The sequence below is a fragment of the Asparagus officinalis genome, unplaced genomic scaffold (assembly GCF_001876935.1).
Source record: "Asparagus officinalis unplaced genomic scaffold, Aspof.V1 AsparagusV1_Un280, whole genome shotgun sequence".
Classification (NCBI taxonomy): domain Eukaryota; kingdom Viridiplantae; phylum Streptophyta; class Magnoliopsida; order Asparagales; family Asparagaceae; genus Asparagus; species Asparagus officinalis.
The window spans coordinates 161,260-176,846 of record NW_017972545.1 but is presented as its reverse complement, the minus strand read 5'-3'; the positions used below and the strand labels follow the sequence as shown (position 1 = coordinate 176,846).

General features: G+C 36.1%; 1 protein-coding gene across 1 annotated transcript in view; it reads right to left on the bottom strand.

Moving 5' to 3' along the window:
* Positions 1-307: 307 nt before the first annotated feature.
* LOC109827529 (golgin candidate 2) overlaps positions 308-15,587 on the bottom strand; it is a 50,992-nt gene continuing 35,712 nt past the window's right edge. The window contains exons 8-10 of the mRNA XM_020394540.1: positions 14,755-14,880; positions 1,018-1,065; positions 308-909 (exon numbers count right to left, since the gene is read on the bottom strand). Of these exons, the coding sequence (XP_020250129.1) occupies positions 520-909; positions 1,018-1,065; positions 14,755-14,880 (564 nt within the window). The 3' untranslated portion in view covers positions 308-519. The remainder of the gene's footprint in view (positions 910-1,017; positions 1,066-14,754; positions 14,881-15,587) is intronic.

The window sequence follows — 15,587 nt, the reverse complement described above, 5'->3', positions numbered from 1 at the left end:
CATGCGGATAATAACAAATGGTCTTCATAGTCCGAACTCAACTTGAATAGAAAAACTTTTTATATAATTGGCTACAACTACAACATTTATTAACGCATGAGATACCACAAACTAAAAACAATGAATTAGAGCTCAAATAAAGAGACGCTGCTGACCCCATAAAACACGAAAAATACTCATCTTGACTGGTAAATTCCCAGAACTATGAATAAGTGTTATCATAACCAATCTGCTACGGTATCAATTAAATCATGCTTTCAAATAAAGATGAACTTTTAACCCAAGGGAGAAAATAATAGCAAAAAAGCATCCAAAAAATCTATAAGTGCTGAATAAACTAATAACAATAAATCAATTATATACAATCATCTCAGGGGATATATTTCTTCTCCAGACGAATCCTACATACATTCATGTTACAATATTCGTAACTAGTAAGTATGGAAAAGAAAAGCATGATCTGAGAAATGCCAATCTCTGATATCAGAAGCAATCCTAGATTCTGAGCTCCATATGGATTTATGAACCAGAGGTCTTATTGATTCTATCCAAGGAGAAAAGTGCACCATGAGCAGTATCAGCGTCAGAGACTTGAGAATGGGAAGAAAAGAGTATATAAACAACCCATATATGGAGGCAAAAAAGATAGAGCAAGGCCCAAAGCTGGGCCATTGGGTTCCTCCGAATAAATGCTGCGCCAGCAGAAAAAATGATATCCAACTGCTCGAGAAAAGATCCAAGTTGTTGCTGACCAGACCTTATTCTCTCATGAAGTACTTCTGATGTGGAAGGCAGTTTCCACGATGAAGCCTCGATATCATACCTTGATAGTGCAAAGCCTCCAGTGTCGTTGGAAATATCGGTAGCCCGAAGAGGCAACCCATTTTCGTCGAGCAGTCTGGAAAGCATCTGCAATAGACGAGAAAAAAGGAACACAGAATCTTGCATTATAGGTCTGATCGGAGAAGTTGATGTGGAATCTCAGCGTGTTAAAATTTCTTAGTGTCAACTACATACCTCAATTCTCAACGACAATGTTGCTTTCTGAGAAGAGAGGGCCTCAACCTGAAGCACAATGTTCAACAAAAAAAAAAACAATTAGCTAAAGAATATTAAGAGAATAGAAGAGCAAATAATCAATTATGTAAGATGAGTTTAGAAGGGCAAATGATCAAGATTTTGTCTAACCCCAGTGCTAAAATCCTTGTCCTAAATCCAATTTTATATGATTAAAACACCAACAACATTAAACTTCCAAATGTTTCATTAAATAAATTTCATTAGCGCAAAAAACACAAATAGTTAAAACCCCTAAATTTTGGGAATATTGAAACCATAGAATACAAAAGCAAGAAACCATGAAATTGAACGAACAATACATTACACAAGTGAAGCAAAGAACAAAAAGAAAGAGGGAACAAAAACTTGCTGATCTCCAACTCGAAAAGGACCCCAAAACTCAGCTGTGCATACATTATTGTTATTAGGGTTGTGCATGGTTCGGTCCAAACCGAAAAAACCAACCGAACCGACCCGAAATTAGCAGTTCGGGTCTGTTTTGTTTGTAGCGCAGTTCGGGTCGGGTTGAAAACTTTTCAACCCGAACTGCTCGAACCGACCGCAACTAATAACGTCCCAATAGAAACCCTCAAACCTGACCCGTTCCCTCAGGCCTCAAATATCAACGACTCAACCTAAACCCTAAAATCCATCCGCCACTCTCTCTTCCTCAGTTCCTCTCTCACAGTCTCACTCCCTGTCCGCCACAGTACGGCACTCTCCATTCCCGCCTTCCGCGCTCGGCACTCCGCCACCAGCCGCCAGCCAAACTCCCACTTCCTCAGTTCCTCTCTCTCACTCCCTGTCCACTGTAGTGCCGCACTCTTCCTCAGTTCCTCTGTAACATTGCTTTGTTCTCTTATTCACTGCCTTTTCAAGCCAGTGGTATTTATTCTTTGCCAATATCATTCACTTACCCGCTAAGTAAAAATATTTATTTGCTTAAAGTTTTCCACTCTCTAGTTTTAAAATTGTCTCTCTTTGCAATCACTGTTCAACATAGTTTTCATCTCTACTTAATACACTTAATTGCATTTATTTGCATATGCCTTCAAATGCCAGTAAGTGATCTCATGTTTTGTATGCTAACTGCAAATATTAAGAATAGCTCTCTTTTGTGTAAGCTAGCCTCTTCTATAATCCATTTTGGATCTTATATAAGTCAGAGATTTAAGCTTTTCTGCATTCTTCTAAGTCTCTAGTCATTCCACAAAACCCTTTCTTTGTTAAATAAATCTTTGGTAGCTTCAATTATCTGATCAAAATTTCCTTAAGCTATTTGTTCCTTATAAACATTCTGTTGTTATTTCCTGCATATCAGTACTCTTTGCATATCATCTTGTTTTGCAAGCTCACAAACTATATTCTTTGAAGACGTAGTTTATTTTAAAAACTAACATTAGCTGCAAAAATTTATTTGTAGCCTTCTGTATCTTGCTGATAGATTTAGACAGCATACAGTTACATATTTATTCATTCTTTATTTGCTTTGTGAACTTTAGTATTTGCACTTTAGTATATGTAGTTAAATTTCCATATCACCTTGAATGCATCTTCATTAGAACCAAACAAACTGAACCGAACCGAACAAACCAAACCGAACCGACTTGCAACAGTTAGGTTCGGTTTTGAATAATGGGTGGTTCGGTTCGGTTGTTCAAAATTTGATAAAAACTGAAAACCGACCGACCGTTTGCACAGCCCTAATTGTTATTGACATGGTCGTCTCGCACATGATCATGCTAATCATGGGTGATAATCAGGTGAAGGCTGGTTGGTTAGGTTCATGCTAGTTGATCTTCAACCTAATCCATATTTTACTGGAACTTAACATATGATCAATAGTTGGGTAAAGTTCTTTGAACCTTACCAACCATTTTACAATCAAGTAACTAGAACATGATCCCATTAACTTGAGTATAGGTGCTCTGGGTATCTATCTATCTATATATATATATATATATATACACACACACACACAAGAGGGGGTTTTCTCTACAATTTAGCCTTCTCAAAATGGCATTGTAAGGATAAAGAGCTAACAAATGAGTTGAGGGGTGATAAATGCTAAATAAAATATTGAATTGGGAGGTAATCTACAATTTACCCTTTAATATATTTTGTTGATTTATAAGAGTTATTTCCTAAAGAAAATATAAAGCTAGAGGATTCGAAGCCAATAGCTCCAACAACAAGCAAATTGAGCTAAGAAACGATTGGAGCACATATCAAAATATTATACAAATATATATATGGAAAAATGGGTATGATGTGGATGTTAAATTAGCTACCCAGAGATAGACAAATAATGAGGCCAGCAGGTCATGTCAAAGAAAGTGAATCTCCTCTCTTCTATCTCCTTGTAGCTTATTTTGCTAAATGAAATGTTGGCTCATATATTATCTATGTATGCACTCACGTGCATGCACGCATGCATTCACACACACATCACACACACCCACACCCACGTCCACACATAGATAAGCTACAATCCACTTAAGTGGATAGAGCCTCTTATCCACCTAAGTTTATAGCCATTGGATTAGTTTGATGGATTAGAATCTCATCAAATGGTGTTATTGTGAGAGGGATAGTTTGGTAAGAGAATAATAGGGGAAAAAAGAAAATAAATATCTCTTATTTTGAGTAACTGATTCTCTCTCCCACATCTTCGAAAATTGTCGAAAACTCATTTGTTCCTCTTTTCCATGTTTCCTGGTGCCACAATCTCTCTCCCACGTATTTGAAAATCATAGCAAACTCATTTGTTCCTCTTCTCCATGTTCCCCGGTGCCCCAAAAAAATTTCATCCTATCCATATAAATACCGTGTGTGGTTCCTAAAGACCTTATGAGAAATTTGGTGAATAAAGTAGATTTGTGAGTGTGCTATAGTAGATGACGAATTGGTTTATACATTATTTTAGCAGCAAGTAGGGATAGAATAAATAACTTACCAGCAATTGGTAAAGAAAAATTCTCTTAAATATTTATATCTATAATGTCAGCCATGTGCTACTACGACATGAAAATGAGATTAGTGTTTGAAAGTTTTTAAGAGAATTAAACCTTAATGACAACTATATGCTGAAACAACAGTGATCACAAACATGATGCGTTGTACAATACAAGGTTTTAAATATTGCATATCGGGGAAATAGCGGAAGACCAAAATTCACATTTGATTGCAGTGATTGGGAAAATATTAGGGATGTGGTAAATATCAAAGTGCCATATCGAATGATGTGCATGTATAATATAATATTCCAAAATATAATCTAAACATACTTAATAAAATCTAAGCATACAAAAATATGAATAATACATGTTCAAACCACTAATCAATGTTTTCAAACAAATATCATAAATTACAACATTTCAGCTGATTTTTTTAGGTCAAAATGCCACTTGATATACTAGGAAAAGCATGATATGTCACCCAAATTACTAAAAGCGGTATATAGTTTGGCGACAAGCCATGTGAAACATATCAGCTGATATATCAACCATGTTGGGGATATATTGCTGAAAATTATCAAAAAAGCAGTAAAGGATATTTAATCCATATCCGATCTATCGGGCCATGTCGGGGATATTTAAAATAATTTTACAATGCAGAATGGTTTCACTTCTTTTCTCTGAGATGTATTTTAAGTTTGAGGGAACTTATGACAGAAAAAAGTGATACATGAAATAAGAGATTCAATAACAATATGATTTTGAATTGATTTCGGTAAATAACTCTTAAGTCTCTTATTAAGTTGGGGCGGGAATTGATATTCTTGTTGCACGAGAGGCTGCTGACTTTGAGACGAGGGAGAATGCTGACGATTCTCTTTTTCAATGGACGGAGTAGAGAGAATGAAACTTACGGAGAGAAAACTAAATGCCACATTTTACTCCTCTGTTTATGTTTTTATTTCCATTTTCTACCAAACTACCACTCTCAAGAAATAAGTGTCACATCCTTTGATGGGATTATAATCTACATCACTTATCCACCTGAATGGATTGTAACTCATCTCTCCCTCTCTCTCTCTCAAATTGTAAAATCCATAGTTCTATTATTAGTACTTATTAATTCATTATGAACTACGATAATGAACTACTATTATCTTGCAACAAAAATTTATAGCAATGTAATGGAGTTAAGGATGTGTAAATATAGAAGGTCAGAGGGGTTTTATGTAAAATAGAATATGTGTCATGATAAGTGATGAGGTGGAGGTGGCACCTTAGAAGAGAGGAAAAGACTAGTGCAATGAGAAAGGCCGAGGTGGAGGTGTAGATGGATTAAAATAGAGGTAGAAGAAGGGACGCTTGTCCCTGATTAAAGGAGGCGGAGGGCATGTAAAGCCCTTCAACCTCTCATTTTTCTCTTGCAACACAACCTGCAGCAAACAAAACATAAGAACAGACCACTAGGAGGAAGCTTGGATAAGAAGAAAATAAAACAAGGAGAGAGGAGCTGCAGGAAGAGAAAGAAAAGAAAAAGAAAGGAGAGAGTAGAAAAGAATGCGAAGGAAAAGAAAGAAGTGAGGTACTCTAGGACTTATCTATACTTTGATCTCATTTTTCTTTGTATTTAGGTTGAGGCATCTACTCTTCTAATATTAATCCAATCCTCTACTTCATCTGTACCATGTACACAAGCTTTCACTTCAGATTTACCCATCAAAACAAAGCAAAACTCCTGCTTATACAAGTTTTTAGTAGCTAATCACACACAATAGGCTCTTTGTGACAGCAGTTCAAACCTTGGAATTGACCCCTTTCATTGCCGAACTCCTTGTAGTGCCAAGTACTACTGATTTCAGTTTAGATGGTACCAATCCCAATTCAATTGAACCACAATACCACATATAGAACCTGAACTTCAATTCCATGGAAGGACTGATGTTGAGACTTAGCAAACATATTCAATTTCAGCCTTATGTAGACACATGACTTGCTAACAGGTACCTATCCATTTTCAGTCTTGCTTAAGTATCAAAGGAACAGAAACTGAAGGTGAAAAACAAAGACATTTGAGGTGACAAACTAAAGTATACTGAATGCATGAAATTGATTTATAAGAGTATGCAAAGACGATAATGGAAGGAGAGGGAAATTGCTTCAAGGCCCTTCGATTTATAAGAAGAAATTAAAAATAAATGCCTATAGTTTCAGACATTACAGAAAAGCCCCTGCAGTTTCCGAAACTACAGAAATACCATTATGACCATTAAACTAGTTTTGGAACTTCAAAGATATCTATAATGTACACAAAGAAGTCAAGGACCATTCTATGACATTTTGAAAGATTCTAAACTAACATAACTAGAGTTGAGAATGCGATTACAAGTGTACAGACATAAACACATGGATTGGTTTGGAAATTTTTATCTATGTATGTATTTGTATTAGTAAGATATAGGAAGAGCTGCGAGTAACTCTTGAAGAGCCATGAGGAACTCAGGATTGTGAAAATATCTATAAATGGGGTTACATATTCTTTAATTTCCAAAGCTACAGAGATACCATTATGACCATTAAACTAGTTTTGGAACTTCAAAGATTTCTATAATGTACACAAAGATGTCAAGGACCATTCTACGACATTTTGAAAGATTCTACACCAATATAACTAGAGTTGAGAATGTGATTACATAGTGTACCGACATAAACATATGGATTGGTTTGGAAATTGATATTTATGTAAGTATTTGTATCAGTAAGATCTAGTAAGAGCTACGTGTAACTCTTGAAGAGCCATGAGGAACTCGAGATTGTGAAAATATATATAAGTGGGGTTACATATTCTTTAATTTATGATTTTCTCATCATTTTCATACAAATGCTATATTTTGATGTGCAAGCATGGAATTCATTGCAAAAGTATGTTTTACAATATCAATGACTGTTGTAAGCATGAGTTCATGTTTGTTGAATTTGTCATGTGGATATTTGATTTTGCCATTGTAGGCTATGCAATGAGATGTGGGTTTGATATTTTAATCATATTGATGCATATATTGCACAGTTTGTTGGTTAATGACCAAGGAATTTAAGTCGCAATCCTATCAAAGAAGTAGCGTGTTATGACAGACAGATCGTCAATGTATACAGTCCAGGCCAGACAGATCGTCGCAGTAAGCAGACTGGTAGAATATAACATAAAAGGAAAAGCGCCGAGGTAGGCACCCTTTTTAGGCATATCGCCGCAGTAGGTAGGGTGTGGCATTGCTTAATTCCTATTCATAATTCTGATTTCTAAAGGTTTTGCATATTTGAACTTGTTAGGTAAAAAAATTCCAGAAGTTACAACTACAATAGCAGCCATAAGTGAGAGTCCTAGTAACGAGTCCTCACAACAATCCCTTGAAGTTTCCAAAGTCTTTCCTAAATTTATTGAGTTAGAGTCAGAGAATACCTCACGTAAATTATCTTATTCTGTGATAAAACCAAAAATGACCAAGTTTAATGAGACTTTGAAAATTTTATCCGAATATCTTGAAGATCCACATGTTTGAGTCTATTTGAACCCAATAGTGATTATCATCCTATGGAGCTTAGTGATTCATATCATTTGTCTTTAACTCCTAGACATAGTAATTTAGCAGACTTTTTTACATGGCACGTGCATGATTTTCATGATAAGACAACGGAAATTGATTATGGATAATGAAAATTATGGATCTATAGTGAACAACTCTAAATGTTTTGTAGGAACTTGTAACTGATGATTGGGTTTTAGTTCGGGTGCAACCTAAGAGGTTCCCTGTTGGAACTGTGAAAGAGTTTCATGCACAACGAACAAAACTTTATCGAGTTGTTAGACAGATTGGAGCGAGTGCCTACAAATTAGACCTCCCAATAGATATAGGTATAAACCAAAACTTCATTGTCAATGATCTCGTTCCATATCATGAGCCTATGGATTTTGTACTTTTGATGCCACTAATGTTACACCACCATTTCACTTGCCACCAACTACTACCATGCCACCTGATATTCAGAATTTTGATGATGGAGATGTGTTGACTACCAATGATGATATCCACAAACACCTTGTTCATCGGCATAGACCTCTAGATTCAAATGTTATCTAACAACTTGAACCAGAGCGCCACTATCACATTCATTCACCGATGGTGAATTTTTCCAAACCAGGGAGAGTTGATGGGGGATCAAGATAAGAATTATGATTAGTTTAGATTTAAATTTTTTGTTAGTATTTAAATTCAGTTTGTAATCTTTTTAGATAAAGATTTCTCTTGGATTTTGAAGTGTAGTAGGATAAGATTTTAAAGCGTATAAGGACAAGATTTTGAAGTGTATTAGGAAAAGATTTGAAACCCTCTACATATAGGTTGAACTTTTCATTGTTTTTTTGGTGTAGATTAAGATGAATAAATTTTGAGAATTTGAGAAAATATTGGAGTGATTCCAGATAATAGGCTCTACAAGTGATTTCAGCCTATTCTAAGTTTTCTTTCTTTATTTTCATGTGATGAATCTCAGCATTCATATAATCTCAAAACCCGAATCTCAGCATTCATATAATCTCAAAACCCATCTCCTAATTAATCTCCTCCATTCAAGCTGCCTACCGCATCATCCTTAAACCCACCACGTAGTGTTATTACGAGTGACTTGAGGTGCACACATCAAGCGCAAGGCGCTGCGGCACGCAAGAATAGTGCCCAGCATCAGGTGCAGGGCGCTAAACTGCACCTAATGTTACATTAAACGCTGGGCGTTTCTAGGCGTCGGACTTGGCGCCCAGCGCTTAATCGCCTAGGCGGGCGCCTAAGCGGTTTATGGACCTTTTTTTCTTTCTTTATTTAAGTGGTGGTCGATGAGGTTTTGCTGAAGGTCGGAGGAAGTAGTGGAGGTGTTCACATTTAGAGGTTAATGGAGTTTGGAGGACGTGTAGGCTACGACACCTAAAATCACAATCAAAACCTACAGGATACAATCCACGTAAGCAGACAATGCTCCCCTAAACGTTCGTAAAATCTAGATGGGTAATCTAAATACCGTCTAGACACTAGGCGCTAGTTAGACGGCCTAGGTACCGCCTAGGCCTAGGTGTACGCCTAAGCGGACTAGGCGGAGGTTTTTTAAAACAGTGCACCAAGCACACACCTGAGAACGCTCCTCAAACACATCACGCTTTGAGTAGGGCGATCACTACAAAAAATAGGGCGTTCACGTTGATCTTAATTTAGAATTAGCAGGTTATCACGTATGGACCTAATTCCCACTTAAACCCAAAATACAACTTACCTTATCCAGATCTAACTGACTGAGGATCCATTTTGCTTCTTCTTCCCTTCGCTCTCTCACAGCTATGATTAGAGAACCAGCATTTCTCTCTTCTTCTCAACAACAGCGGTAACTGCGACAAACAATAGCAACAATGGCAAATAACGACAACAAAGGTATGTTCTTCTCTTCTTATCAGTTCTTCATTTTGTTTTCTCCCCCCTAATTCACGGTTGCTTCTCTTTTCTTTTCTAATTTTTTTCTCTACTTTCTTTTTTATTTTATTTTCTTTTCTATTTTCTTGTTCCTGAATTCTCTACTTTCTCAGTTCTTCATTTTCTTCAATTAGATGTTATTCTAAAAAGTCATAATAAACAAAATAGAGGTATATCATATATGGTTGCTTGCATTAATTTTGTGAATAAGAAAAAAGATCCTTTGTTAACCGTCCACTAATGACTGGTCAAAGAATTGAGATTTTTTTATGTAGCTTGCTCTTAATGAAACTTGTAGTTGTAAATATCCCAAACTATTTAAAGATGGTGAACTGGTTTTATTTACTTTAAAACATTGCCTATAACTTGATGAAACTTTGTATGTTGCATATTTTGTGGACTATTGAGATGACTGATTGATTCATTACTAAAAACCTTTATGAATGATGCACATATTTGATTACTAAAAAAATTATGTGTTTTGGTGTAGATTGTTGATAACTTAATATCAAAGATATTTGGATGACTTCATCGGTTGGTAATGATAGAAGACAAGATCCTACGTGAAAATATACTTCACAAGTGGATGAAGAGAATGCTAATAAATACACGTGCATCTTTTGTAATAAGATCACAAACGGCAGTACATCAAGACAGAAGGAGCATTTTATTGGGATAAAGAGGAAACGCAAAAATGTTTTCCTTTGTCAAAAAGTCTCAATGTAGTTGAAGAGTTAGGGGAGTACGAAGAAAGGCAAGAGGGTACTAGAAGATAGCAAGCTATTGATGATTACCTTCCGGAACTTAAAGATAAAAATATGGTAGAGATCAATGAAGATGAGATTCTGAGAAGCTTGAAGTTGAAAAACTACAAGCAACTAAAGACAATGAAAAAGGTCTAGCGGCTCCTACTCCTAGATCATTTTCCACAAAGAGGAAGGGGCTAATGGATGCATTTCTTACCTTTGATCCAGCGCTAGAGATTGCTAAAAATGATAGAAGATGCAAGTTGAGGCAAACGTGTATTGATAAAAGCCCCAGCAAAGATGTAATAGCTAAAGTGCATCAAGACATTGCTCGTTAGTGTTATCGCCGACATTCCCTTTAATGCAACACGAGTTAGGTCATTCAGAATTATGTTGAAATCCATAGGGGCTTTTGGGCCGAACTTGTCACCTCCTACATTCCACCGCTTAAGGGAGAGCCTTTGCTCAAGAATGAGAAGAAATATAGCGAAGATTTGATGAAACCTCATAAAGAGGTGTGGACCACCAAAGATTGTTCTTTCATGTCTGACGGTTGGAGTGACCGAAAGGACAAGGTATTGTTCAATTTTATCTTGAATTATCCTCTTAGTGCAGTATTTCTTTCTTCTATTGATGCTTCCCAAGAGATCAAGATGAGCGAAAGGATGTATAAGATATTTGATGAGCAAATTAAGTTGATAGGACCTCAGAGTGTTGTGCAGGTTGTTACAGATAATCATTCTAGTATCAAGCTAGCAGGTAAAAACTTAGACATTTGAGTTTATTTTCATTATGAGTAGTTTATGTTTGTTATTTAGTTCTGATCTTGATTTTGGTTTTGTTACAGGAAAATTATTGGAGGCTAAATATCCTCATTTATATTGGACCACATGTACCACTCATTGTATCAAATATTATGTTGAAGGATATTGGTAAATTATCAACTGTGAAATCAAGCTATGAAGTTGACATGATTCATCTACTCACATGGATGGCTTTTGAAACTGATGAGAGGTCAGACTAACTACAAAGAGCTCCTCCGACCGGCACTGATACGATTTGCCACTTCTTTTATGACAATTATCCAGCATCCACAAGAAAAAAATCAATCTTATAAAGATGTTCAACTTGGAGAAATAGAAACAAAATAAGTAGGCAAGATATCCAAAGGGCAAATTAGTCGAAAGAATAGTTCACATGCCTTCCTTCTAGAAAGATATTGTTCGTATTCTTAAACTCACGACTAGTCCAATTCATGTTCTAAAGCTTGTTGACAGCGAGAAGAGACCTGTTATGGGTTACATTTATGAGGCGGTGGATAGATCGAAGAAGGCTATTGCAAAAGCCTTTATTGATGATGCAACAAAATATTCAAATGTTTTCAAGATAATTGATAAGAGGTCGCAAGACCAGCTTCATCAGCCTTTGCATGCTACAGGATATTACCTTAATCGTGCATTTTTCTATGATCACTCTAATATACAAGGAGATGATGACATTATGAAATGCCTTTATCAAGTAATTGAGAAGATGGTGCCCATCAATGACCAAGAAAAGGTTGACAAATAACAGGATCACTATTATAAATAGCGATAAATAGCATCGCAATAGCGTCGCTAATAACGTTAGTCGTCTCTTCCCATTACGCTATCGTGTAATAGCGGTAACATATTGCGAAATTTGCATTTTCCACTCGCAAAAGCGATTAATAGCACGTCACAGCGGTGAATAGCAGCGATTGCGAGCAAAATTCACTTTTTGACCGCTATTTAAAAGCAATTTGAGGTTTATTTTTTAAAAATTAAATCTGATCCGCAACCACTACATCCCACCGTCCATCACGATTTCTAGCATATTCTCACCCGGCACCTCCTTCAACACTTTCTCTCACCTCCTCACGCTATGAGCCCTCCTATTGTACTCCTCTCACCGCTCAGCTCATCTTCTCGAAGACGACTCTTTGACTCCTCCAATCGTCTTCGGCATTATGTGACTGTTACATGTTTATTTCATGGTTTGGATCTCTTTAAGTCATCAATTATGCACTTTTAGATTTTCTAGATTTTTTTTATTTTTCTTATTATTTTTTACATATATAAATTAGACCGCTATTTTGTACATATATAAATTAGACCGCTATTTTTTAGATTCTCACCGCTATGCGACGTTATCCGCTATCAATAACCTTGAGCTGGNATTTTCATATGGATATTGCCAAGAGAAATCGGAAAAAAAAAGTCACCGGGTAAATATCAATAATCCTATCCTTTAATTCACTACGTGTTCTATAGGAAATACACTACTAACACTATCTAATAATCTATATTGATAGTTGATTGGTGGGAATCTTATAGTGCATCAGTCCCAGAGTGGGCAGAAACTTACCGTAAGAGTCATTAGCCTTACTTATAGCTCCTCAGGTTCTGAAAGAAATTGAAGTACTTTTGAGCAAGTATGTTGAGTTTCTTTTAATTCAACAAAATTGATTCAATCTTTTTAGAGATATAGTATATTCAATTGACTACTTAGTACGAATTACAGATACACAGTAAGAAGAGGAATATATTAGACATAAGAAGTTGCAAGATCTAGTATACTACAAATGCAATCAAGCTTTGAAGGAGAGATTTGACTGTAAAGATGTTATTAATCCGATCAAGTTGTTGATATAGACGAAAGCAACAAGTGGTTGCTAGGGGAATTAGGTGAAGGTCACAATGCAAAAAATGACTTGGTCAAGGGTGAGGATCGCCTTACATTTGGTGTCGTAGGAGATGCAATGGGAGCTAAAGAAGATGATGCTAGATATTTAAGGTCAACAAGTAGGGGTCAGGAATCTTCTAGTGCTATTGGTTCATCATCAAGGAGGGAATCGGTTTCAGAGTCAGAATATGAAGAAGAGTTTACGAAGAAGAGGATGAAACTGAGGAGGATATTCCCCTTGAAGGGGATGATGATGATGTTGAGGAGGATGATTAGAATCATTAGACTATTATTTTGCTATTTATTTGCTTTGTTTTAGTAGACTACTTAATTTTCATCGATATTAGCAAACTTCTTGGGTGTGTTAGTACTCTGACTAAGACTATTATGACTTTGGTAATTTACATTATTTATCTTGAGTCATAGACATCTTTTCATTGACATCTTTTTTATGTGAAGTTTCATGACCACATGCTTCTTTATGTATGTTTGTATATCTTGAAAAATTCTATGTGTGTAATGCACCTCGCTTTACTTAGGTGCGTGCATCGCATTGCATATTGCGCATGTGCATGTAAACTAACTTTACATCCCGCATTGTGCCTCGCACATTGGTAACATTGAACCCATGTAATCCCGAATTCCCTCTCCACCAACTCTCTTTCTTTTCTCGTGAACTACATAACACAAGACCAAACCATCTTCTTCATCTCCCTCAAAGTAGCAACGAACCCACAAACCTCTGCCTTATTGATTTTCTTACTCCAGGATAGATTGCACAAACATCGCGCAATCATCTTCTCCCTGCAATTGCACACAGAACACCCAGTGCCCTTGACAACAACCTCGACCTCGCCGCAAATCTGTCCCCTGCTCTACTCGCAGGTTTCCAGCAGTCCTCTTCTCGAGCATTGCCTTCGACATTGCAGTCTTGATCTTCGACAACCAGCAAAGCATCGAATCAGAATCAACTCAAAGACACATCAAAGGTTTGTGCTGATAATGAATCTAAAACTCGAATTTGAAAGTTTAATTCTCAGACACTTAATTCAAGAAGTCAACACTTTTAAGTTTCCGTGAGTTGTGCGAGAGTTCTTTCATTGCCTTTGCTTGATTCGAACTTAATTCTTTCTATTAGTTATAATTACTATTAAATGTTTAGTTTATTTGTTGTTGATTTATATTTTGATTATCTGTAGTTTTATTTCCGCTGGCCTTTTATGTTAATTTTGCATACGCATTGCATTGAGTTTGTTAGATTACTTGTCCAGTAAAGCCTTATAGATTGTCCTGCGTCAGTTAGTTGTGACCAGCATGTGAGGCAAATATCCTACATGTCTTGTTCTTATGCAGAGCTCTCCTAAGATGCCCCACAGGTTGCTATCATCAGTTAATCAAATTCACCTTGCATCGAGCTAAGGTTATATCGTCAAGCTTACTCCTTTGCTATTATACTCATTTGCAAAAGTTTGGTCAACAAGCAAGATGAATACATAAAATAATCTTTTAGGTTACATGTATTACTTGACTGAAGACTACCGGATCTGAACAGAAGTTCTTAATATCTCTGGCGCTTCCTTGCCTCCAACAATGAACCATAAAAATCTGTTATGTTTAGCACATTTTTATTTATTTACTATTTCAAGAATATGTATGTAAGCATGGTACAAAAGCAACTTAGTGGGTCACTTACAGTAAGACAAAACCATAGAAGAGTATAATAAAAGTGAATCAAAATACAAAATCCAGATAATATCTAAAAAGATCGTGTTTGAAAGAAACCTGGGTTTGTTTCTGAATTAAGTGATCTGTTAGTTGAGCAAGTCGTTTCTTCAATTCAGCCTCAACTTCCGATGGATACACTCTTCCACGTTTTGTACTCTCAATGTTCTCTTCAAGCATCTTTGCCTTCAATGAAAAGATCAACAAATCAATAAAAATGGCTGAGCATCATGAATAACCAATAAAAATGAGCAAGATAAATAAAGATGTGTGCCAATCAGGAACTTACTTGCAAAAGTTGGGCAAAACTAATTCATAAGTCAACTACCTTCTTGGAAAACAAATTTTAAGTTGGATAACCTCACAGTAATTTCCTAGGTAAAAAGTATACAACCAGGCAAAAAACATCATATATTATGACTTATGACCGTACAAGCAAATATCATTTCCATGGACATTTCAATCTGTAATAACTGCCACTTCAAATTGATAATTTCGAAACAATAGGTTAATGACCCAAGCAACTGCATTCAACAAAAATCGACAGTTAAATAGGCTTTAGTGTGAACAAAAAAAAAGAAAAAACAAAGCAGAGGGGGAGAGATCCTAGAACAAGGCAAAGGACATAATAATAACAGCATGGTTCAACATGATTTTGGACGTCACTTGCAACTTACATCAAGAGCTTGGCCACCGATGACAAGGAAGAATGTTACAAAATTTTCATACAACTCCATAGTACTGCAAAAGAGAAACAAATCCTACCAGTAAATTACTGGAGTAGTATGTTTAACAATTTAGGTGTTAGTCTTCATTTGTTATGTACAACATGGATGTCAGCAAGTCGCCATAGAGAATTGTTACTATACCGCATAATAAAATCTGTTGTTATA